The sequence below is a fragment of the Aythya fuligula genome, chromosome 16, assembly GCF_009819795.1.
Source record: "Aythya fuligula isolate bAytFul2 chromosome 16, bAytFul2.pri, whole genome shotgun sequence".
Classification (NCBI taxonomy): domain Eukaryota; kingdom Metazoa; phylum Chordata; class Aves; order Anseriformes; family Anatidae; genus Aythya; species Aythya fuligula.
Window position 1 is genome coordinate 6,385,803 of NC_045574.1, and position 25,949 is coordinate 6,411,751.

A 25,949-nucleotide genomic window follows, 5' to 3' on the forward strand; every position below is an offset into this window, starting at 1 on the left:
CCTGGCATGGCACAGATCAGCACTGCTGGGGCCTGGCCCCAGGACAGGGTCGCAAGAGGCCCTGGCCAAGCTCAAGATGCTCACCACCTTAGGAGGGACCCAACACAGCTCTTTCCAGTAGAACAGTGCCTTTATTTTTTAACATCACCCTGCATTTGACCATTTCATTTTCAGCAAATGGCTACAGGGAGAGGAATTGCTCCATACAAAGAGAACCTGGGTTCATCCTGAAAACCTCAGTAGCCAAACAGTTTCCAGTTATAGCAGTGGTTTTTCTGTAAGTTTGGGGGGAAATAGTTCTTTTCCAAATGAGTAAAAAGTATATAGAAGTGTGCGTTCTGTTTATGTCATTTTTTTCTCCCTTGCTATCAACTCGTAATTGAAGAATTGAATTGTACTTGCTAATCTCATCTTAATCAGTCATTTATGTATATTAGAAATTGCAGCACAACACAAACACCTTTTGATAGGAACAGGACTAATTTGCCACCTGTACTTTGATTTCAAGCCCCAGATATGTTGATTGGTAGGGAAAAGCAACCACTTGAAAATAAGACCAAAGGACACACCAAGGCCCAGGAGAACCAGGTCAGAGTTCAAACCGACTGTGTATGTGTTTAGATTTTAACTTGTTGTATTTGGTGATCAGATCCAGCTTACTGTGCCCAAGAGTCATTCTTTTCTCAGCCCCGTATGCGCTGCTCTTTTCCGTCAACATATCCTCAGTAAGTTTATCATAGGAAGGAACTGCAGGCTTTTTTGTGCGTTTGAGCTGGTTGTATGGTAATAACAGGTCCAATTTTCCTTGTCCAAGATTCTGTCTTTTTTCTGTCCCATAAAAGTTATCATTTTCTACTGTTGGTTCCCTGGAGGTAGCAGCAGCTTCCTTCTGCTTTATGCCTGTCCCAGTGCAATTGGCACCCTCTGAAGGGAACTGTGGTGTCTGCTCCTGTGTCACCGGGGAGCAGTGGCCGCTGTTTGTTTTGTCATCCCCTTGATAATTAGGTTTGTTGGAGCTGAGGACAGGGGATGGCTCCGGCTGCAAAAATGTCCTTGCTGTCATGAGATTTGATTTATGATACAAGGTGGACTTATTTGAAGGACTGTTAGGTGAGTCTGGTGGTTCCCCTTGCTGCACAGGGCAAGTGGACTTCAGAGATGTGTCTTCCTTCCCCTTCTTATCACCAGAATCAGGGCTCACATCATGCTTCTCCTGGTGAGCACTGCAGCTGAGGTTTTTCATAAAGGGAGACATTTTTATGCTTCTGATGCTTACATTGGAGAGGCTGCTGGAGGCACTCAGGGTTTCAGCATCGTTCTGGATGGGCTTCAAAAAGGATTCAGTACCTTTTGAGGTGTTCTGACACACGGGATCCAACACAGAGAAGCTGGTCACTGCTTTGGACTCTGCATACAAGTACCGAAATTCCTTGTCAAATTCTGCAACTATTTGACCACGGAAGTGGGTCACCAGGCTGGTGTGGACTTGGCTGCAAAGCCAGGTGAAACTACAAAAAAGGAAGAAAAAAAATCACGTGTAACTTTTGTTCACAGAGTACTGAGACAGCTGGCATTGATTTTTACACGAGTGATTTATCACTACCCAATTTATGTTATTAAATTAACACTTCCTCTGAAGTATGTAAATTGAGATTACTTGTAGTAATAGCTGTACTCATTACATATTTATTTTTTTAATGGTCATTTAATTTTGGCTCGGTGATATAATGACCTGTATGAAAATACAAACAACAGACAAGAATTACACTGTACAGTCAGTGTAGAAACCATTAATACAGTAACACCAGGTTTTCTTAGCCTTATGAAAAGTGCAGAACAGCAAATGGTTCCCGTGCTAAAAAGCACAGCACTGTGTTTCAGGCCTTTTCTTCTCCAGCTTCTTACTGCCAGCACTCTGCCCACAGACAAGGAAGCATCATTTCCAACTCCCATTCGAGTGTTGGAGAGTACTAGCCTTACATCTGTCAGCAGGTTTGTCAGTCTGCCCAGGGGCACTGCAGCATGCATGGTTTGTCTGAAGACGGAGAAGCTATGGGTCATTGCAAGTGCAAGTGGCTTCCACAGAATATTCCAAACTGGAAGGGACCCACAAAGATCATTGAGTCCAACTTCTGGCTCCACACATGACCACCCAAAAATCAAACCACGTGTCTAAGAGCTTGACCAAACACTTGAACTCAGTATTGAGAGGCTCTTTCTGTCCAATTTGTATGGCAGATCTCCTAGCACAGCATTTGGCCAGTACAGGACACTGCAACATCACCTTTCATAGAGGACAGGGAGAGTGTTTTGGGGGGATATCAACACATGCCTGGACTTCTCCTCTCATCCCTTGTATTGGCAGGTCCTTTGTTCTCCATAAGAGCTGCAGCATGGTGGACTCAAGGGCACTACACAGACATGCAGTAGGGTGAGGAATGGAGATTTCAGGCACTATCTTGAGGTGCAGAAGATGTTTCTAGAGCTCCACATGGATACCACAGGACAGGAAGCGCAATGATGTTTTCCATAAGTATTGGTGCGAGATTCCCCAGAATCTTTCTGTATGCACTATGTTTTGGGACCTCATCAACGTTAATGTCACAAGATGGGTATTTGGGAACTCAGAACAGGAAAAGCATCTTTTGGCTTAGTCCTGAGCAGTACACAGTTGTTATGGTTCATAATGTTATTTTGAAAAAAAGTAGTATAGCTACATTCAGCACACACACTCCCCGAAGAGTATGAAGGTTATTCAAAAATACTATACTGGAGGATGAAAGCAAATGCCTACACTTTACAGGAAGAGGGAAGGGAAGAGAAGGGGAGGGAAGAGGAAAAAGAAAATATCTGGGATGGTTAAATTACAGAAGAGAAGCTATTAAAAGCAGAAAAGGCATCCTTCAAAAAGGTTGGGTCACACACTGCAAAAGCTGTAAGAAATAATACTCATCTCTCTGTGGGGCTAATGCATGGCCCATGTGCAATAGGCATGTTCAGAGAATTCCTTTGGATTGGTGTTTAACCATGAAGGGGCTTGGAATGATCCCTGCCCTGAACACACCTTTATACAGAATATGAGAGGATCAGTCTCATATTGAAACCTTTGTAGAAGAGATTAGAAAATGTATCATCAAAGCAGAGAGTAACAAATTGGCAGGACCTCTTAACATTAGTTCAAGATTGTCAAAGGAATGCAAGGATGAAGTATCTTAACAACTTGGTGATCAGGTGCTGGAACGTCTGCCCAGGGAGGTGGTGGAGTCACTGTCCCTCACGGTGTTCAAGAAGCACCTGAACAGTTGCTACGAAATATGATTTAGTAGCTTAGTGGGTAGTATTGGTGATAGGAGCATGGTTGGACTAGATGATCTTGTAGGTCCTTTCCAACCTTGTGTTTCTATGATTCTACGAACTAACCGGGATGTATAATCTCTCACTTGAAAGTGTCTTCTTTATCAGAAGGATGGAAGGTTGCTAAGGAGATAGAATTCTTTTTAATGTTCCAGACCAATAAGCCTTGTGACTGCACAGCACTAATTAGCAGAAACTCTTCTAAAGAATACAATTAATGGCCATATAGGTAAATATGATATAATAGGAAAGGTGGCTTTTGCAAAGGAAAGTCATCTCTCACAAAGCTGTACAAGTTCTTTAAAGAAATCTGAGAGACCAGACAGTGGAGATTTCATGTATCCCATGTCTACATCCGGGGGGGGGGGGGGGGGTGATAATTACCCCAAGGGGGTGATAATTGCCCCAGGGAAGGTGTTAATTACCCCAGGGAGGGGGTTAATTGCCCCAGGTGGGGATAAAACTACCCCATTTGGAGTCGAGTACTCAGCAGTCTATCAGCTCCTGCCTATGTGCTCTGACCACAGGCCATGAGGATGGTTCAGGACAGCCACAGGATGCTCACTCAAACACTTGTGTTCACTTGGACTCCTCAGAACCTCAAGTCTACTTAAGGGGCTGAGCACCCACTTCTCTGGAGGGGCAGGCTTGCATCTCTCTCACTGTGAGCATCATCCCATAAATATGGAGAGGTCCCAGCCAGCTCTCTTGCTGAATAAAGCCTGACATCCCTGTTCATCTAGCCTGGAACTGCTATTGCCAGCAGAGCTGGAAACAGAGCTGGACAAGAGGCCATGTCTGCCCACCTTGTTCTAGCTAGGAGGTTTCATGTCTCATAGTCGCACATGGTCCAGCAAGAATATCACAACAGATATACTCTGGCCTCACCTTAGCAGCAGGCAAACAGCAGGTCTTGCTTAGGTTTTCCTTCCATCTGTGGACCCAGTGGCTTCCACCTTCTGCTTCTGTCTTTTCAAGCACCCTTTGGCCCAGGTTCTGCCTCCCTTGATACACCCAGCTTTCTGCTCTCAACCATATGAACTTGGCTTTCCCCCACAGAGAGCAACCTCAGATCCAGCAATGAGCTCCCCTGGCCTTATGACTGTCCCCACCACTGGTGCCTCCTGTGGCTCTTCCCCCAGTCCAGCTGGGGTGCTGCAATTTCCCATGCTGTCCCAGTGGGACCCTGCCCAGTCCACGTCACAACAGGACCTAGAAGGAGGCATCCAAGTACCCAAGACACGATGTAGCAGCTATGGATTTGTGCTGAGCACAGCTCTCCTCCTAGCCATGATACAGGTTTCCATGGCAAGATGACATGGCCTTGTCAGCCATGGATGTACCACCATGACAGCTTCCCCCCAGCCCTGTGCCAAAAAACACGCTCTTCAGGCTCTGGTGGGATGTGAGCTGAGCTCTAGTGTCTCCATATGAAACAAGAACACTGGGAATATGACAGCCATTGACAATACCTGGCCAGACACTGCCCTGCTGCCCAAAGCCATCCTCCTAGAGACGACTGCATGCCAAGGACACGTGGAGGAAATAGCTAGGGAATGATCATTCCTGGTCTCTTCTGGTATAAAAATGAGGCACTGAATGAAGTTAATGGGTTACATATTCAGTACAGGCAAGAAGAGGCATTTCCCCATGCAACACAATACACAGGCTAGCTCAGGAGCTCTTTGCTGCAGAGCACTGTGGATGGTAAAAGTTCATGTGGGTTCAAAAAACATAGGATTGTCCTTCCATTTTTTCCATAAGGGACTGTTGCATACAGAGATGCCATCTCCAGTTTCCTATCACTCTGGGGCACAAATTGCAGGAGTCTGTGTAAGGCTCTCTGTAGGATAGGCCCTTCCCTTCCCTTCCCTTCCCTTCCCTTCCCTTCCCTTCCCTTCCCTTCCCTTCCCTTCCCTTCCCTTCCCTTCCCTTCCCTTCCCTTCCCTTCCCTTCCCTTCCCTTCCCTTCCCTTCCCTTCCCTTCCCTTCCCTTCCCTTCCCTTCCCTTCCCTTCCCTTCCCTTCCCTTCCCTTCCCTTCCCTTCCCTTCCCTTCCCTTCCCTTCCCGCTTGACGCCCGTGCAGCTGCTCCTTTGGCCAGGAGGTGGAGGTGCAGCACCAGCTCTCAGGCTGGAGTCCTGCGGCCACGCCGGCCTGGCCTGGGCCGAGCAGTGACAGGAGCACCCCCAGGTACTGGGGACTAGGTCTCAGTGTGCCCCTCTGGAAAAGGGGGGGGCGGCAGTTCATGGCTGCATTGTGCAGGTGGCTTGCAGTTCTTCACACTCAGCTCCTCTGCTTCAGCTGTCTCCAGCTGATGACATGCCAGTTTGCAGCAGATTTTTTTCTCCTCAGTAATTTCTGTTACTCATTTTTATTGTTTTATTGCTTGACTCTGGCTGTCAGGGCATTCTGATCTTTCTGCATTCCAAAGCAAACCTTTGTGTATCATTTTACTCGTTAAATGCAGATATTACACAGAATGCAGTACTAGACTGTTAATTTCATGTTACATTTTCTTTCTAATATCTGAGGAGATAATCTGATTTTATTGTAGTAAGCTCTTTAAGCTTGCTTCCAGTGCATTTGTAGTAATTTCCATTCCTCTTTTTTCATCTTCTTTTTCATTACAAACAGTGCAATGCATTCAGTTAATTTGGGCATGCCATCTCAGTTATCACTTATTTCTTACTCATCCTTACAGCATTATGCCTTGTCTCTTCCTTCTGGATTCAGTTTTTATTTTTATACACCTGAGAATTCCTCCTCTTTGTTGTGCTCTGCAAAGTGTTATATAACTTATTGTTTGGCAGTGCTCACTTTATTGCTATACATTTCATCCAGGGGTTTCTTGGCTGATACAGTGGTCTTTCCTTTCCTTGTATGTTCACTTCCTGCTTCATTATGATTTCTTTCTTAAGGTAACTGTACATTGGGTTAGATCTGGAACTCCCTCTTAGAAGCTCCTTTTTGTTGCGTGGGGCATGGACACCTGAAAGTATGTGTTTTCTTCTGAAGAAATCCAAAGCTTTCTCCAGCTTCCCTCCCTCCCTCCCCCCAGTTTTACCTGTCCTTTCCCAAACACTTTTGTACTTAGTTTCTTCCTTTGTGCTGAAGCCAGATGTAGAGTGTTTGTGACCATCTCTTAGCTTTCTCCCCTCATTTTTCAGTTTCATTTGTCAAGTCAGCTTCAACACCAAAAACTGAGTTCCTTTCAGTACAATGCAGCAAACAATGAGCTCCTTCCTTTCTATGTCAGTGGCAGGATGTATATCCGTACTTTGACTGCCTCCCTTTTTGAGCTGAGTTGCTCTAAGGCAACTCAGACACACAAAAAATGCCTTTCAGGCTGGCAATAACACACCTTTTTTTCTGCTCCTAGTCTGGCAAACATTTACTCAAGTTTTCCAATTCAAGATCCTGTTTAGCTCTAGTCCCATTTGCCCTTAGGCTCCTCTCTCATCTGCATTAGTAAATGTCTTCATATCCTTCCCTCTGTTATTTTAATATGCTCAAGGAAACATATTAATTCTTCTGGTGCTCAGAATAATACTAAGTAACTAGATTTTCTAAACTAAAGAAACAGATAGATGTTGTGGAATACCTGAGCTGAAATGATGGCTAACACAGGAGGCATCTCAGACACTTACTGGGTAGAAGAAAATCAAGGAACAATTGCAAGGGCAGAAACTATACAGAAAGAATAAATAAGGGATATGTTGCTGGGACAATAGCACAACACATTAAAGAAAAATAAGTCAATGTAAATGATATATCATCAAATGAAATATATTCCTGTTGGATTAAAATTCCAATCCCAAATATGGAAACCATAATACCGGGACTTGCCTGTGAACTTTCTGAGCAGAGTGCTGATGGTAAATATGGCATGCTAAGGGGCTATGAAGGCAGAAAGCAGAGGAATAAAGAGACACTCAGTTATATCCATGTTGAATAGGGGCCATGACTAGGAAAGTTGCAGAAAAGGCATTTTGCACACTATAAATGACTGCTTTGGGGAAGAAACTAACCAGAAAACCAAAAAAAGGAGAAATAACATTTCAGTTCAGAAAGTTCCTTTGGAAAGGCCAGTCGGCAAAAAATAACGATGATGCACAAGTATCAAATATTCCTTCAGGAGCAAAATAATCCACAACAGTAACATTCAATTTATAAGAGAAAGTGAGGGATGCTATTAAAAAGAAATTCAAAAGAGTAACTGAAAAGGTTAAATGCTTGAGGCAGCACAGATTGTTTGAAGATGCTATATTAGAGGCTCAGAGCAAACATACCTAACAAAATAAAGACATTTAAAAACATCCCAAAAGTCACCATAGTTAAAAGGCACAGTAAAGGAAAATATTAAAATAAAGAGCCTTCAAAAAGTGGAAGTCAGCAATTTTCCAATTATTAACCAATGAATACCCTATAATTTAAAATTGAACATGGTAGCAGAGGAATGGAAATTAGTAAATGTGAACCTTTTAAAGAGCTCCTGGAAAATACAAACCAGCCATTCTTATTTCCATACTGAACAAACTGGTAGAAGCAAATAGAGAGTAAAATGATTAGATGCATAAAGAACTTTACTCATAATGCTGAAGACTCAGCATATTTTTGTGGAAGGAAGCCATGCCTCAAAAGCCTGTTGCAGTTCTTTGAAGGAGGCAGCAAGCACACAGATGCATACAAACTGCTTGATGTAAGATGCTTGGATTTACAAAGAGATTTTGACAGAGTCTTTCACCAAGGACTCAGCCTAAGTGATGAGTATAAAAGAAAGTCTTCCCAAAGAGTAACAGTTGATTATAGATGGGGAAAAATGCTAGCAATAGTTTTAATTTACCCACTGGAATCCCACAGATTTTGTGCTGAGATATGTGCAGTTCAACACATTCAGAAAAGTTCTGAAAAGTAGTGGAAAAAAGTCATGACAGGGCTCATAGGAAACAAAATTGTCCTGAGTGGTCAAAGAAAAACTGGATAATAAGAAACTATGAGAGTATTTTATGGTACGGGGTGAATAAGTGACAAAATGATAGACAAAATCCAGCATCAATAAATGCAAACTGTTGTAAAAATCCTGATGATCTCTGAATATTTACTAGTTCTTAGATATTAACACTTAGGAAGGAGGTCAGAGTTCCCTTGAACAATTCAAAACAAGAATCATTTCAGTATTTAGCACTAGTCAAAAGAGCAAACAGCAGACTAGGAACTGCCAGAATGGAGACAAAGGAAAAGACAGAAGTCACGCTTACACCACTACATGTATGCTGAAGGATATAGTGAGTGGGGATATGTTGACCACTTCGTGCAGTTCTAATTAATTCATATCATGAGAGAGAGACATTATGGCTAAAGGTCTGGAAGTTCTGCATGAGAAATGACTGAACAACTGAGGATACTTCAGTTGAGAAGAGCTTGTATTTGATTGGACTAGATGATCTTTCAAGGTGCCTTCCAATCCCTAATATTCTGTGATTCTGAGAAGAGATGATTCACATGAGGGATTATAATGGAGGAGGATGAAATCATGGAAGCAGTCAAGAAAATAAATAGGAAACTGTGATTTACTGTTCCCAGGTTATGGAAATTTGGGGGCATCAAATATAATTGTACAGCAGCAGGCTTAATGTAAATAAATTGGATCACTTCTTCACACAAATCATAAATTAAACTGCATAACCCATTGCCAGAAGGTATCGTGGAAGCCAAAGACAGAACAACCAAGGTGGGAAAAATTCTCCTATGGGAAACCAAACGCAAAGAAACACACAACATACAACCCCAGAGGTCCTGAAACCTCTGATTCTTACACACAAGGCTGCTGAACTATGTAAGAATGCTCTTACCCACTTCTCTGTATCATCCCAAGATACAGGCATATATGGATCTTTGGCTTTACTCGGTAATTATACTCTTCTTTTGAATCTAGCTTTCCCAACTGCAGGGAGACTAACCTAAATATCTGCTATACTACATATAGTACCAGGCTGCAGTATACCTGACTTTCTCCTGTGGAAATTTTTCTGTTCACTGTTAAACAAATTCCACAGAGAGAAACTGGTTCCTGTAGTCCAGAACATCACATGGATAGTGGGACAGCAGAGAACCAGATACGAGGCCCCTATTCAACTGAATTATTATCTTCCAGAACTTGAGAAATTACAGCTACGGATATCTAGAGAGAGCAAGCATATCACAGACCCAAATCCCTGCTCCAAAACAGCAGAGGGAAGAATTGACACAGAGAATTGAATGTGTGTTTCGAGCAGTAACCTGACTCAGGGCTATTCCTGACCCTCTGATCTGAACGTGATGGTGATCATACAATGTTAAGTGAGATTACAAAAACTGCAAAATTAGGAGAGGTAGTAATAGTGAAAGAATTCTTCATCCAGTCATATACAGAGAAGGTTAGTGCTTCACTGGAATAAGCAGTGGAGAAAAACTTTTTGGAAGCAATAAATTATTACTTTCCAGAATTAACTAGTCTAAATTTTTTGACCCACAAGAAAAGGTGCTATTCAGGATGTGGTCTGGAATGATGCATGAGACTCAGTTCAAGAGGCAGCAGTGGAAGAGCCATTTTGTAATAATGCTCACAACCCAATTTTAACCCTGTAGTGGGAGAGAGCATCTAAATAAATGTGGCACATGGATATTCAATGTCAGGAAAGGTAAATATTTAAACTGTCCAATGTGCAATAGCAGAAAAAAATCAATCAATCAATCAATGCTAGTCACTGTCAGCAAGGCTACAAAGCAGAAAGCATCGTTTTGACAGTCTGTAACACCTTGGTGCCCTGCCTTGGGGGCTGCATACAGTTGAGGTGTCTGCATCTCAAGAAGGGCATAGTGATGTTTGAGAGGATGCAGAGAAAGACTACTAAAATTACCAAGAGATTGTGCATCTGCCTTAAGAGGAGAGACTGAAAAGGCCAAAGTCTTCGATTTGGACAGGAAAAGGGGTGGGGAAGGGGCTAAGATGAAGGCTTGGAAAGCTGTGAACACAGTGACTTCGCTGAAGGTAGGACATAAATTCTACCTATGTACAGCACTAGAACTAGGGGTACTCATGAAATTAGTACGAGATTGGTTTAAAATAGACAATGAGTTTGGGCACATTCATGTACAGTACATTCAAAACTGATAGGGAAGGGAAGAAGTAGAGAAGTACTCTCTTAACATCCCTAATTGTTTGTTCTGTGGGAGGACAAGGGAAATGCCCTACAGATAGCAGTTTGGGCTGCTCTCCCTAAAAAGCATCTTCTACTACTGGAGACAAAATCTAGGCTAGGTGGAGCATCATCTGATCTGGTAGGGCATTTTTTACATTTTCAAGAATTTCAGTGATACTTGTAGACAGATGTGTCCAGGAAGCATCGGTGTTGGCAGGCAGGCAGTTAATGCTATCTGAATGTTGAACAGCAAAGTAAAGGCAAGAGGATGGGATGGAAGGTAAACCACTAAATTGAAAAAGGATGTTTATAAGGGTGAAATGAAGAGGAACAGCAGTGCATCTTTATCGTGCAGAAAAGAAACTTGGAGTTACTCAGTTATTTGGAAACGCGTGTTTTTGCAGTGTCACCAATCTTTGTATTGGTAGTCACTGTTTTTTCTCACCTGTATGTACCAGCTAGAACTTGGTCGCAATCTATCAGGATAAACTTCTCCAGAACCTGGCCTGCAAATTTCTTGCCTGCTTTGCTGTAATATGTGTCTCCACTCAGACATCTTATGCGCATGTTCTGAAACCAAAGAAAGTAGAGATGGTAAGGGGATGTGTGTTGGACAAAACTGAAATATTTCCCTATGCATCAATGATTAGACAGTCTCAAGCAGAAGCTCTGGTTCTAGAGGTAGAATGCAGCAAGGCATAGCACTATTTTCTCTATTTTCTGACTTCTACATATGAAGTATTTTGGAATAATGCCTGTTTATATAGAATAAAAATTCCAGCAAATATTAAAAAGCTGCACTCAGGTACAAATGCTGTTTCAAAAAAAAAAAAAAAAAAAGAATTCTATGATCCTACAGATCATCTCTGAAGTATGCAAGACTATAGAGTTTCTTCCAGGTTATTGCTAATATTTTTAATCAAATTAAATATGCTCTTCTGTTTTTATACAGTGACAGGCTTCCTAAAGCCAAAGTATTGCTCAATATAAAAGACTTACAGAATAGTATGCCTACATTTTAAGAACAACCTTTTACCAGTATTTTTTCAAATGGTATTAAGTTTCTGCTGCTGTACTCAGGTGAAACCAACCTGATCCTCACCTCTTTTAAAGACTGCAAAGAACTTCTCTGATCCAACTTCAGCCTGTAGAACGGATTGCCCTGTTCAAAATCGGAAACAAGGCTCCCAGTGTCCAACAGGAGTCTCTTTCATAAGGTGAAATTTTTGCCCATAATAAAAGTTATTTGCACCTCAGCTGGGGCAAGCAGAAGAGGAGAACAGTCACTGGAAACAGTTACTGGGCTGGTCTATATAATACAGTGCCAACAAAACATCTCAAGCGTAAAGAAAGATTTCCAAGGCTGCACCTACAGGGGCCTGCCAGATCATCCCTTCTGCCCTTCCATGCCAGCTCATGGCCACCTGTAGTGGCCTTGGCACACCAGGAGCTGTCACAAACTGTCCCCACCTGCATTTGAACAGGTCAATTCCTTCATGGGCAGCTCATCCCTGCTTGGCATCAGTACCCCAAAAGGTGAAGACCCGTGGCAGCAGAGGTAGGTATGGGTGGCACAAATTGATGGGGCTGTTTTGCCCCTCCACAGAGGTGGGTACCATTCTCCACCATGCTGTGGATTTCAGTCTGGCCAAACACGGCAGTTTTTAACAGCCACTGCCAGGATGAAACAAAAGACACAAATAGTTTTCATTTGCCTGCAGACATTCTTCGCAGGTCACAGATTCGTGTCCTTTCCCTGTTGCTCCCCAGGAGCTGCTCATGAAAACAGCTGTTCTCCCTTCTCCTTCCCTCTTCCCTGGCAGGATGACCATGAATGGGCTCATGGGGCTGCCTGTACGCAGCCAGGGACTGGCTTGCCCAGTGTCTGGCCTCACGTGTAGCTCACAGCACAGAAGTTGTGCCTCGGGGATGAGGAGCTAGAGGCAACCACGCTGCGGGAGGCCCAGCTCAGCACTGCTCCTGCCAGCCTTTCTCTTCCATCAGAGCCCCTGGAGGCAGGAGGTTGGCTTCACAGAAACATCTTCTGGGGAGCTCAGTGCAGCAGGTCAGGAAAGTCTTGACTCATACATCATAGTGAGGAAGTCTCACCACCCATGCAATGTCCACCATTGCCTTCAGGGCTCCTCTACGCAGGTGTCCATCTAACCCAACACTATCTCTTGCTGCAGGCCATGACAGCTCTGGCAATCATTTATGACACTTTCCCCTAATATTGCTGAAGCCTCTGTTTTCTGCTAAGGGAAATTCTTGAGCCTCTTGTGGCTTGTCTCAGTGGGCACCCCACCTGGCCCTATTCTCATATTTGTTGAGTCTTCTCTTGAGCTCATGGAAAATTTTAGCAGGGACAGAGCTGAAGTTTCATAGTCTTTGCACTTTGCACTTGGCTCTCATTCATTATCTTGCAACCCAGAACATGTTCTGATTTGTCACCCATTAGAAGGGATGAAATCTTTCCCCATGAAGACAGTTAAGCATTAGAACAAGTTAACTGGGCAGATTGTGCTGTCTCCATGCCTGGAAATTTTCAAGACCAGACCTCCCAGGTGACTCTGCTTTGAGCAGGAGGTTGGACCTAATGACTTCCTGAGGTTTCTTCCAACATGGATTATTCCATGATACTATGAAAAGCCACAACAAATTGCTGAAATAGAGAAAGATACACTGGATGCTTGGGGAGGTGTTCAACTAATCCTGTTGCCATTCAACACAGGTATTTTTTTCTTCCAATGCTAAAATTCTAGTAATAGTAATTCTCAATGGAAAGAGCCCACCCTTCCCCTGTGGAAGTTAAAACCACTCCAAGTAAGGGTTATCATGTAGATTTATTTTCATAGCATATCTTTACTCCCTCTCTCCTTTCCAAGGCTGGGTGAGTTTCTGATACCTATCTCATTTTTTCCATCTTCTTCTTCTTCATGACAATCCAGGCCCTGAATTGTCCAGGCAAGATGAGAATACTGCAGTCTTGAAGGAAAGCCAGGACAATGTGTATCATTCTCACTCAGCTTAGTAGTCTTAAGTTTAATAGAAGGTCATTTGAAAAAAAAAAATCCAAAAATCTTCTGTTGTGACCACTGGCAATTCCTGATGAACTACTGCAGGATTTGTTGATGCTCAGCAGTAAGATATGACACAATTAAGCTCACAGAATGTTCTCAGAAGTAAGAAGCTACAGGAGAAATTGTCCCATAATCCTCATTAAACTCCATATCGTCACCAATTTTTTACAAATGGAGATTTACCATCATATCCAGTCTCAACTCAGAACCAGGAATAAAATATGTACATTCATTGAAGTGACTATCAATCATGTATGTTAATGTACTGCTTAAGATGCAGAAGCCTAAGAGGGACTTGACATTGAAACCTGAGGATGAGTCACTGAATGGGTGAGACAAGTGTTAATTAGCCATTAAAGCACAAGACGTCACATCAGGTCTAACAAAGAGACATAGACATTTCCATGGATGTAAACCAATGTTAATATTAAAAACAATGGCCATACTTTTGGATAAGAAGCAAACAAAATACATTTTGGAGAGGTTGAATTTATCTGGATCCACTAGGTGACTTCAATGATGCTGTTAAATGTTTATGAAACCAAACACACATGAAGCATATTTTCTCTAACACTTGCCATCTCAACAGGCAGGATGAAATGGGGTTGGCTTGTGATTAGCAAGAAAGGACAGTGCATCACCAACATAGAATCATAGAATCATAGAATCATAGAATATCCTGAGTTGGAAGGGACCCTTAAGGATCATCAAGTCCAACTCTTGACACCGCACAGGTCTACCCAAAAGTTCAGACCATGTGCCTAAGTTCACAGTCCAATCTCTTCTTAAATTCAGACAGGCTCGGTGCAGTGACCACTTCCCTGGGGAGCCTGTTCCAGTGTGCAACCACCCTCTCTGTGAAGAACCCCCTCCTGACGTCCAGCCTAAATTTCCCCTGCCTCAGCTTAACCCCGTTCCCGCGGGTCCTGTCACTAGTGTTAATGGAGAAAAGGTCTCCTGCCTCTTGACAACCCCTTACGAGGAAGTTGTAGACTGTGATGAGGTCTCCCCTCAGCCTCCTCTTCTCCAGGCTGAAAACATGAGGAGAAAAGGATGCATGTCTAAATTAATCTTTGTGTAGACAGATTAAACATTATCAGAAATTCAGACATTTGCAACTGTATTCTGAATGCTGTAAAATATTATTTTTGCATTTTCCCTATATGAGGGGAAAATTTATGAAATGGCTGGCTGGAAGTCTATCAGCTTCATGATTCTAGGGAAGGCACACAATGCAGAGCATAGCCCCTAGGTGTTGGCCTTGCAGAACTAACAAATGATATCAAAAATCATCCTCCACTGGTAGGTGTTAACCAGAAAGGTTATATGAGGGACAGCATGCCACTGGGGTAAATTTCTGAGTCTGGGAGTTCCCAAGAGAGCTTGTCTCACTGTCACATTAATTTTCAGTGTTTGCCTTGCTCGGGGTACCTCACAGCATTGATGATGGACACCCCAATGAGTGGGGAATCAGGCTCTTCACAAATCCTTCATGAACCCAGGTGCCAAACTGATTCACAAGCATAGAAGCAAATCCTACATTCACCAGTGCAGCAAAGCTTCCAGTAATGCATTGCATCTTACTGGCTTGACTTCACACCTCTTGAGTGTAAATCTGAAATGAGGACCACAAGTCATCAAGACATGGGACTAGAAGGGCTTTTCCACTCTAACCCCCATGTTTCCATAAAGATCTCAATTTACCAGACCTCAGTCCCTTAGCCTGGGGCAATGGGAAAACAGGTCCTAGAGATCAGTCGAAGAGAACAGAACAAAGAGTTCATGTTTTTTATCAATTCCAAGACTCAGTTGTTACATTCAAAGTGTGATTAAAAACTTACTGGAAAGCTGTCCTGAGTAAGAGACATTTTATTGCACATTTCCACAAAATGCTTCAAGTATTCTTCATCCAGGATCAGGTAAACGGGGACATGCCGTCTGCTTGAGGCCTCCAGTAGGTCACACAGTATTTCCATGTCTGTAAACAGATCCATCACAATTGCTATCACCTAGCCAGGAGAAGGGGGTGGGGGGACGGGAGAGAGGAGGGAAAAAAAAAAAAAAAAAAAAAAGACGAGTATTGAAACTTCATGCCCAAGTGAATTGTACTTCAAACCATGAATTAAGTAGTCAAACTTCCAGACTTACAGAGTGTCAATGGCCATAAGTGGAGATAGCTTCTGGACCTTTGTATTTAATAGTCCTTACCCCACCATGGCAGATAAAATCACTCTTAATGACTCTGAAGACATTCCCTGTCCTGCTACCTCCTGCCTCATCCATCTGTCATTCACAGAGAGAAATAGCTGAAAGGGTAATGTGTGTGCAGAAGCTCTCAATGTCATTGGTGCAACAATTACATATTGCCTTAAGCAAATGCGTCAGAAACATAGCATACAAACAGGAAGAACTGAGACTGACCAAAATCATGACTCAATTTAAAGAGTGATTCCATAGATGACTAGCATATTAATCTCAAGAAGTATAATTTCTTCATGAAGTACACACTGACAGGTAAGGGAGAAGGTATGTTGCTCAAGTATGTACATGTCCTTGATCACATCCTATGGGCAACTAGACAGAATCATAGAATAAAGAACCCTTCTGCTTCCCTGCTGGTGCCAGTCCTGCTAACACAGCCCAGGATGTAGTCAGCTTTCTTCGGCACAAGGCAAGGCACATTGGTGACCTCTTCCCAGGACCCCAGAGCTTTCTTCCAGAAAGCTGCTTTCTAGGCTGTTGTCCCCAGTGCGTCCTGCTGTATGCAGTTATTCCCTCTTACATGCAGGACTGTGCATTTGTCTTTCTTTTCTGGGGTTTCCATCAGCCAAATTCTGTAGACTGCTAGCATCCCTCTGAACAGAAACCCCACCTTCCAGCACATTAACTGCTCTTATTTTGGTATTGCTTGCAAGCCTCCTCAGGTTGCACTCTATCCCATCATTCAGATCATTAATAAAGAGGTTAAGCAGTACTGGCTCCAGTACTGACCCCCTCGGGCCATTAGCTAGGCTTTGGACCACCTGAGTGCAGTGATAAAACCAATTTTTTTTCCCCTATCTTGTGGTCCAACTATCCAAACCACATCTCACCAGTTTGGCTATAAGTAGACTATGAGACACCATGTCAAAGTCTTTGCTAAAGTTAAGATACCCAGTGTCCACTGCTCCTCCCCCATCTACATGGCCTATCATTGACTCACAGAAGGGAATCAGGTTGGACAGGCACACTATGGCTTTCATATTCATATTTTATTCTTCATTTACCTGGATTTACTTTCCAGGAGGACTTGCTCCACACTTTTTTCCTAGGGAGTAGGGTGAGGCTAACAGACCTGTAATTCCCTGGACTTTCCTTCTTGCACTTTTTGAAGATGGATGTGATGTTTGCCCTTTTCCATTCATGAAACTTCCCCCAAATGCAATAACATTTCAGACGTGTTCAGAGAGTGGCCTTAATGATGACATCAACAGGCTGAAAGAATCTGTCTCATAAATAATGTGGAAAAAAACATACACATCATTATACCAGGGATTGCCCTCACTGGGTCAGAAAGATCAAGTGGATAGTCTTTTTACAGGCAATTGGCAGTTGCCCAGATCTCAGGCTTTTGTGACAAAGATGAATTATTAACTGTCCAGTCATTTTTTGGCAAAGAAACATAGCAGGGCAGATATTGTCTATGAAGACCTTGGAATGCACTACTGATTTGTTTTCATAGAAAATGAAAAATTTCTATTTCAACACAGAGAAAACTGACCAATTGGAGAGCTCTTCTGAATTTGACTTTCTGATAAGCAAATAGATATTTTAAAGCATGTTAGTAAGAGTCACCATAAAGAGACAGTTGAGAATTCTAAGGGTAGAAAGAAGGTATAACACTAAAATTAAACAAACAAACAGAACAGATTTTTTAAAAAGATTTGCAAGGGATGTGGTTTTAAAATTGAAAATAAAAAAAAAAAAAAAAAAAAGAGAGAGAGAGAGAGAGAATAAAGAATACAATGGCAACCCATCCAATGGATGAATGCATTCTTGAAAAAAGTAGAAGGAAACCACAGAAAGTAGAAGGCACATCTTTACAAGAACCTAGTACAAGTGAGTTATCCCAGAACTAGAAAATTCATATTACAGTATGACCTGCAAAAAGGACAATGGACCAAGGGAAATCAACCATAAGTAGACTAAAATGTAACTGGAAAAGCTGTTCCACTCTTCCTCAGAGTGACATTGCCTGCAGACACCATCAAGAAGGCTATTATTTGGATCAGGAGGGGACTGCTGGGATCCATCCATTGGCCATCACTATAGGGTGATATCTTGGAGACAAAAGGATAGCACTTGCTGAGCTGAATGATTAGCACCAGGCCTGATGCACTTCACCCAAGAGTGCTTGCAGAGCTATCTCATGACTTAGACCAGTAACAGTTAACACTGAGAACGCAGGGAAGTTGACATCACACTGAAGAAAGTAAAGTAGCGAAAGATATACAGACAGGCCAGCTTCATTTCAAAAGCTGAAAAAATACTGGAATTAGTGATCAATAACTTTAGTTTTGGTCCTTACCATACCTTAGCATTAAATAAGATAACTGTTACTTGTAAGTTGCATGCTTAAGGAGAATCTTGAGTTTCTCCACCTACTAGAGAATCAGAGAGTGGCTGAGGTTGGAAGGGACTTCTGAAGATCATCTATTCCAACCACCCTGCCAGGCAGGATCACCTACAGCACATTGCACAGGATGGCATCCAGGCGAGGTTTGATTATCTCCAGAGAAGGAGACTCCACAACCTCTCTGGACAACCTGTCACCCTCACAGTAAAGAAGTGCCCCCTCATACTCAGCCGGAACCTCCTGTGCTTTGGTTTGTGCCCATTACCTCTCGTTCTATCACTGGGCACAATTGAAAAGAGACTGGCTCCATGCTCTCAACACCCTCCCCTCAGATATTTATACACATTGATGAGGTCTCCCCTCAGTCTTCTCTTTTCCAGACTAAATAGGCCCTGTTCTCTCAGCCTGTCCTTGCACAACAGGTGTTCCAGTCCTCTGATCATAAGGATGCCCAAATATATACATCCCAAAAGCTCTGAGGTTTGGAGTGACTCTCCCATGGCCTTCTTTTCCCTGCTACTCAATGTTTGTGCCCTGCACTACACTTTGCACACAAAATCCACAACATAGCATATTCCTGATGCTAATCATACACCCTGGGAGAGTGGGAAGCCTGTTTCCAAACACTTCTTCTGCCCCTGTTAGAGCATGGCCATGAATACAATTCTCAATAGCCCAAACCACCCTATGGAGCAGACCATATAGGCTGAGCGTCTCTCTGCTGCTTCTGCTCAGCTGCTCCTCTTTAAATAAAGAGTTATACGCAGAAGACAGCAGTGAAGCTGACTTTCATGTGTGCAGTGGTTCAAACTTTAAAACAGGAGCAGGCTGAATCATGTTCACAGCTTAGACAAAGAAAAGAGTTGAGGAGCTCTATTGCTGTCCTTGGATGTGAGGACATGCCCATGTCTCTGCCTTATAGACTCATAGAATGGTCAAGGTTGGAAGGAACCTCTGAGGATTGTCTAGTCCAACCTCCCTACTTAAGCAGGGTCAAGTAAAGATGGTTGTCCAGGACTGTATCCAGTTGGGTTTTGAGTTTCTTGTACTGTGAAGCCCAGAACAGGCAAACTGTTCCAGATCGTCTGCCACCCAGTAGCTCTCCTGTGTGTTTTCATGACCAAACGGCCTCTTTCCAAGCCCACACTCATGGTTCAGGTGCTGGTTGGAGGCAGCTGCCGTAGACAGAACAGGGCCTTGCTGGCCTCCCCATGCCCTCATGCCCAGTACTTTGTCAGGCTGGTTCCTCTCAGCCCTGCTGTGTCCTTACAAGCCATTGGACCGTCTGCACCAGGACCACAGCAGAGGTGGGCAGCAATGCCAAAAGGTTGCTATCTGAGTTCTTGGGGATTTAACACTTTTGTGGATGGACAAGGTTTCTGGCTCTATCTGAATTGTCCCCAAAGACCATCTTGGTGACATACCTCACAATGGCTTTGGTCCTCTCTGTCTTGCAGGAGACCTCAGGCCCAGCCCACCACAGAAGGATTTGGGGGAGTACCTTCCTGGAGGGTGTGATCCCAGGCATCCACATGGGACACAAGACAACTGTCAGAAAGTGACAGGTGCTTTCAACAAGCTCCTCAACACGCACTAAAAAACATTCCTACTGCCCAGGCCAAAATTATGTCTCCTCCACCCTCTCGCCCTGGCAGATATGGGCTTCAGAGCCTGACTCCAAAAAGTACTTTTCATGGCCTTTGTTGCTAATGTCTTTTAGAAGCCTTATGATGTTCTGGCAAACTATTCTCCCTTCCTGAAATCCCATCATCCAGCAGAGTCAGTCCTGAGAGCACCCTGAAGTTAGCAAGAAGCATTTTCAACTTTCCAAATCAAAATTACTGCTGGGTTGTCAGCATTAGGTACTACTGAGACCTATGCAAAAGAGCAGGACTTCACCCTGTCTTTCCACAGTAGCCTTCAGCCAAAGACCAAGGGTTACAAGACCAGGCAATTTAGCCAAATGACTTTCATAGGCCACTCATTCTTTAACGAGGAAGAACCAGGAAAAAAATCTATAGCCCAAACCTTGTGTAGAGCCCCAGGCAAGTCCCTCTGAGCCACACTTGCTTCTTGATAGCCCAGCTCATCTCAGACATAGTTCCTGGGGCAGGCTTCTCTCCGGAGACAATCTAAACATGCCTTGAAAAGTCAATATGATGGAGTCAAGAGAGACTGATGCTCCTTTGGCTCCAGACCCTCCAAGCTCAGGGGCACCACATGCGCCTGAAGGGCACAGAAGGCCACACCAGTTTGCATTTCCCTACCACTGCTCACAGGCTTTGGCAGAGCTTGGGGTTGTTGACTGCCCCAAACCAGTACAGCCAGTCTATAGTACTCACTGTAAGAGGGATATAGCTGAGCAGGTGCTATTACAGCTTTGTATGGCAGCATGGGGACACCGTGGCACCGAGTGCTCTGGGCTGGGGTGCAGCCAGCTGCCAAGCAGATCTGCATCTCCTGGCAGCGTTGTGGCAGGGCTCTGATGTAGCTGTGGGAGCAGGCACCCCAGGCAGTGGGACATCAGCTTGTGCAAGCTGGGTGGAGCCCCATGTGATAGTCAGACTCATGTTTTCTGACGTGGGTCTTCACTTGGCATCAGGAGGTAGAATGGGTGCTGGCTCTGTTCATGGCCTCCTCACATGCAGTCCCTTCACTGGAGGGATTTGGGTAGAGTTGTTCCTGGTGGCGCTGGTGTGCACCCACAGCTGATGTCAGGGGAGAAAGCTGGCAGCCCCTCACACACTGTGCATTGCAGTTGGGAGAGGGGAGGTTGTGCCCTACTACAGCCTCATGCAGTGGAGGAACAGGTACCTGCGGAGGGGCTGCTTGTACCAAGTGTGGGTGCCACAGGACAACTGTAAGGGCCACTCAGATTGATGTATCCTCCTGATAAACAAAACAGGCAGCTTAAATAATAACATCAGTTAAAACCCAAAGACAAGATATCTTGGGGGATGAAGACACTGGAAGTCTTCCCTTTGAAACATCCTAAGAATGTATTGTCACAAAAGTGAGGTCCAAACCCTCAAAGATAATTTCCAGCAGCTCTCTGCAGCAGTGGAAGTTAGGTACCTAAAAACCATCTCCAATTCACACTCCTGACAACTCATATCTCAAGTTTAAAAACATTTAAGTCACTCTGGGGTAATAATGGACCCTGCGTGTCCAGGGCCCAGCTCCTTGGCCTCAGTGGTTGTTAGCTGCAAAGCTGGAGCTGGCTCAGAACCTCCTTGTTCCTCACCAAGACACCGCAAAGACACAGCTGTCCTAAAGGCTCTAGAAAAGTCACACCTTGTCATTGTAGGGTTAAAGAAAGATGTTTCTGGATCTGCTTCTGGAAACTCACAATTCAACAATTACTGCAGTCATCACTTTGGGAATTACAGCATTTAACAGCACCCCACTGGGGTTGCCATCTGTCTGGTTTCTAACCAGCACAGCTGGTTTTACTGGTATTTGCCAATAGCAGTGTGGTTTTGGTTATTACTATAGTGTTGCCATTTGCAGCAATACATTGCTTCTCTGGGGGACCACCAAGGACCCTTCTACCATCACTTGCAAATGCAAACACACAGCCAGTGTCAGAGCTGTACAAGAGGGGCAAAAGAAGAAGTATGGACCCTACCCCTACAGTTGGATAGCTTGGAGCTCATCCAACAAAAGTATAATTATAATAGTATTATCAAGTGAAGGCTAAGGTGTGGCTGCACTGCAACTTCTTATGTCTGCAAAGGGAAAAGCTCAAATCTGAAAATACATCTTCAAAGACAGCTGGTTAAATACAGTAAAGTAGAAAAACAAACCACACCAGGAAAAGGTACCAATAAAACAAATGCCTATTTTGATAATTTGTCAGTACAAATATGCTGTTGCAAAATATGTCAGCTGATGTTGTTCACTATGACTGTACAGGAGAAAACAGCAAACAACATTTCAACACATGCATTCCGGTCTATAGGACCAATGAAAAGCATTCAGAGATCTCAGCATCTTTCCTACATCTCACTGGCACTGTTTCCCTCTTTTATGTTACCTGTAAGCACGTAGGAGAACAAACACTCTGAAGGAGGAATATGAGGAGAATTTGTCTAGTGGAGAAAATATTTGCTAACTATTGCAAAATAGGAAGCTGCTCTATGTGCAGTTGCTACTGGCACTTCAGGCAAAAGATGTTTCTTACCTTTGGTTGCCCTTTTGGTATTAGAAAACGTACAAATAACATCCTTTTGGATGGTTTGAAGGGCAAAATGACTAGTTTGCAGAGCAAAATGACTCAGTAACTACTTAAAGATGTGTAACTGGGGTTGTGGATGAGCTGGAACTGCTGTCAATCACAGAGTTAATCATGGGAAGCACTGGCCAGAGCTCCTAACACAGAAGCCAATAAAACACCAGTAGGGAACCAATAAGATGATTGAAAACTCATTATCACATTTCACACAAAAGTCAAAAACACTATGAGAAAATCCCCAGTTTGAAAATAAAGGGCTGAAGATCATCAGTGCTTTTTCAAGCCAAGCAAAAATAAAAAGCTCAAAAAGTACTCAGAGCACAATAAAGCACCTGATATCCAAGCAGCCTCTCTTCAGCAACAAGGAAGTTCCTCTGAACTGAAAAAGCAGCAGGATATTTTTCACATGGTTTAAAGGATCAAAATGTCATCAGAGATCTGGGGCATGCTAAGAAACAAGGGGACATTTCTTGGTAGTCATTTACTTTGTGCATTCAGCCATGACTGTCTTAATCCCCACTGCTGGAGTGTCACAGGATTTATCAGATTATTTAAAATGTTATAAACTGGCTGCCTGCAAAGACAAACAAAGCTTTTTGTTTGTTACTTCCTGGAAAAAACTTCCCATATTTGCCTAAAAAGCCCAATAGAAATTCAGGTATTAAGCAACAGCTGCTTACGACTGAGCCAAAATGGCCTACTATTGGATAAAAATTGAAGACGTTCATTTTCTTCATGTCATGCCTAAATTTCAATTATATGTGGTTGTTCAACAATGTTACAAAGCTACACAGCAATGTGAGCTGCTGCATGGTCCCAGTTTCATCTACTGAGGACAACATAACTATGTTTGCTCAATTCTGTGGGTGGTGGTATAAGACAGCACTTTCCTTCAGTTTGCCTGGAAATGACTCGTGTTCTTGACAAAGCTAAAGTCCAATTCTACCAATTCTCTAGTTCCTACTTTATGTACTAGGCAGTGATGGATTTAAGGAGTGACTATTGAGTTAAATATAAAATGACTAGAGCAATAAGAGAAACTACCTACGAGCTGACCGATTAAAAGAGAAATATTTGCACTGAAAGTTAACTCAATATCACTACACTACTGGAACGAAATTGTATGAAAAAAAATAAAAATAAAGGATGTGAAGGATGTGGAAAAATTGAAAAGAACCACGAAGAGGACAAAGCTAATAAAAGCTAAAAATGTGTCTGAGTTGCTCGTTTAGTACACAGTATAATGGCAAAGTAAAAAGAAGCAACAAGTGAGAAGCATAGGTCAGTGAGTATATCCAAGCCAGGATTATGCTTCATATACCAGTATGGTAGTTGTCCAGTTATGATTACATCCACGGGCTGGCAATCACCACTCAGCAGAGGCTGTGTGATGGGGCAAAGAGAGCTAATCTTACTCATCCTCAGAGAAACACAGACATCAAGTCTAGAAGACACAATGATGTATTCTGAACTATTTCAAACCACAGGCAGGGATTTTCAGTCCCACAAGTTTACTCAGGTCCTGTTCTCCCACAGCAACTCACCAGTGCCATCCTCTTGCTCTGCCTGACATGGTATCCAGGGGTCAAGGCCAGCCCTGGCCATGTAGACTCCCTGGTGCAGGGCAGAAGGGCCAGCAGGTGCATGACTGCTGCTTGAGGACAGCGAAGCTTTAACACTGTACACCCTGCCACTTGCTCCAGGCTTTGGTACCGTGCTCTGCATACCCACAAATACAGACATGAATGCCTTAAAGCATACTGCCTGGATGACATGAAATCTGAGGTGGAAAGAAATTATAGGAAAGGAAAGAAGCAGAACAGTTACAGATGTGCTAGAGAAAGAGCAACCACATCATGCCAGACATCTAGACAGCAGCACCAGCTTGGAGCATGTGCTGTACAGCTGTAGGACCAGCCACCAGGACTTGGGGGCTGGAGCAGAAGACCCCGCTGGAGGGACACAGTTCTATACATACCGTCCGTGCCCGGCTGATCAGAGACCGGAACAAATCCTTAATGCTGTTAGCTTTGTTTCTTTGGAAAATCACAGTGGCTTGAGTCTGGCCAGACACTGTGAGGAGTGGGATTCCTGGCCACCCCAGCTCCAGCTCAGGAGGGTGCACATCAGACATGAGTGGGAAGTAGGTGCCAGATGTTAGTTCGGAGCAGAGGGAGGACCTGTCTCCAGTATCTGCATCACCGGGGTCACCCTCTTTGTCTTTGATTGTGTCGAGTTCTGGATAGCTTAGGTTTCTCTGGTGGCTCATATATTCCATGTCCAGAGTGGAAAGAAAAGGCAGCTCCCGTTCCTCAGTGATGGCACTCAGGTAGCCACGTTCCCCCTGCTCAAGAAAGGCGTCAACAGCAAGCCTGGCTGTTTCACTGTGCTGGAGCACCAGGGGGGTGGGCTCCCTCCACCACGGCTTCTTCAGCTGCTCCAGGCGGTTCCTTAGTGGCCCAGACATCCCTTGCTGGCTCCCATAGCTGCGGTGGAACTGGGGTCTCACCTCTACTGCCAGGTAGTTGAACATGACCAGAGCTATTGTTGCTAAGAAGAGCCTCTCCAGCCGCGTCAGTCCTCCGGCTGATTCCAGGTATTTTCTGTCCCTTTCCTGCACTCCTGAGTTCCTCCCAACAGGTTCCTTCAGGACTCAGCATGAGCTCCACTCATCTTGTTGGAAGTGAATCACGAGGTACAGCCTCCCACCCTATGGGAGGAGCAGGCTCTCAGCTCCCTCTCGCAGCTCCGCCAACTGCACACTTGATAACTGGGACTTAGAGTATCCCTTTTGCAAGGGGAGGAAGATCATCTCTTCAAGCTGCTCCTTCCCTTTCCCTGTAACTGATTCATGCACTGCCCTCCCTTTCTCTCCTGACAGGTCCCCACCCTTGGCCAAGCATGCTCTAACCTGTTTTGTCTCTCATTGTGCTCTCAGTGGAAATGCAGATGTTGAAACTTGTTCCTGCTTGAATTTTGTTCCAAATCAAACATGCTTCTCAGTGGCAGCTATAATGAAATACATATATCCCAAGTGGGTAACGAGATTTGGCCAAGAAACTAATTAATCCTTGAAACATAGCTCCTGTTTAGCATTTCCTGGGAGCCTGGGCTCTGCTACACTGGCACCCAGCAGGGAATCCAAACCACCATCTTTTTGTTATCACAGGACCATGGTATTTGTCTGAAACTCAGCAGGAATCTTAGCACAGTTCACATCATTAGATACCACAAGAGCAATAGCTCATATGGTCTTTTAGCATCTCCCTGTAAATTCCTCATGGAAGGGACAGTGCAAATCAAGTCTGAGTCTGGTGCAGTGTGAACAAAGATACTGTCCACATGCCACGTAGTTGGGGAGTTGTTAATTCCAGTTTTCCCAGAAGTACCATTAAGTTACTTTTGGAAAATAACAATACAGACAAACATTAATATGGGATTTAAAACACTGTGTTAGAAATGCACCCAGACCACAGAAAAATCGT

General features: G+C 43.8%; 1 protein-coding gene across 1 annotated transcript; it reads right to left on the reverse strand.

The window, feature by feature from the left end:
• Positions 1-515: 515 nt before the first annotated feature.
• Positions 516-25,391, reverse strand: FAM83C (family with sequence similarity 83 member C). The gene is made up of 5 exons (XM_032198520.1): positions 25,376-25,391; positions 24,443-25,116; positions 15,457-15,624; positions 10,981-11,105; positions 516-1,508 (listed from the first exon to the last, which is right to left on the reverse strand). Exons 1-5 carry the CDS (start codon positions 25,389-25,391, stop codon positions 590-592), a joined length of 1,902 nt encoding a protein of 633 aa, XP_032054411.1. The 3' UTR covers positions 516-589.
• Positions 25,392-25,949: the final 558 nt, after the last annotated feature.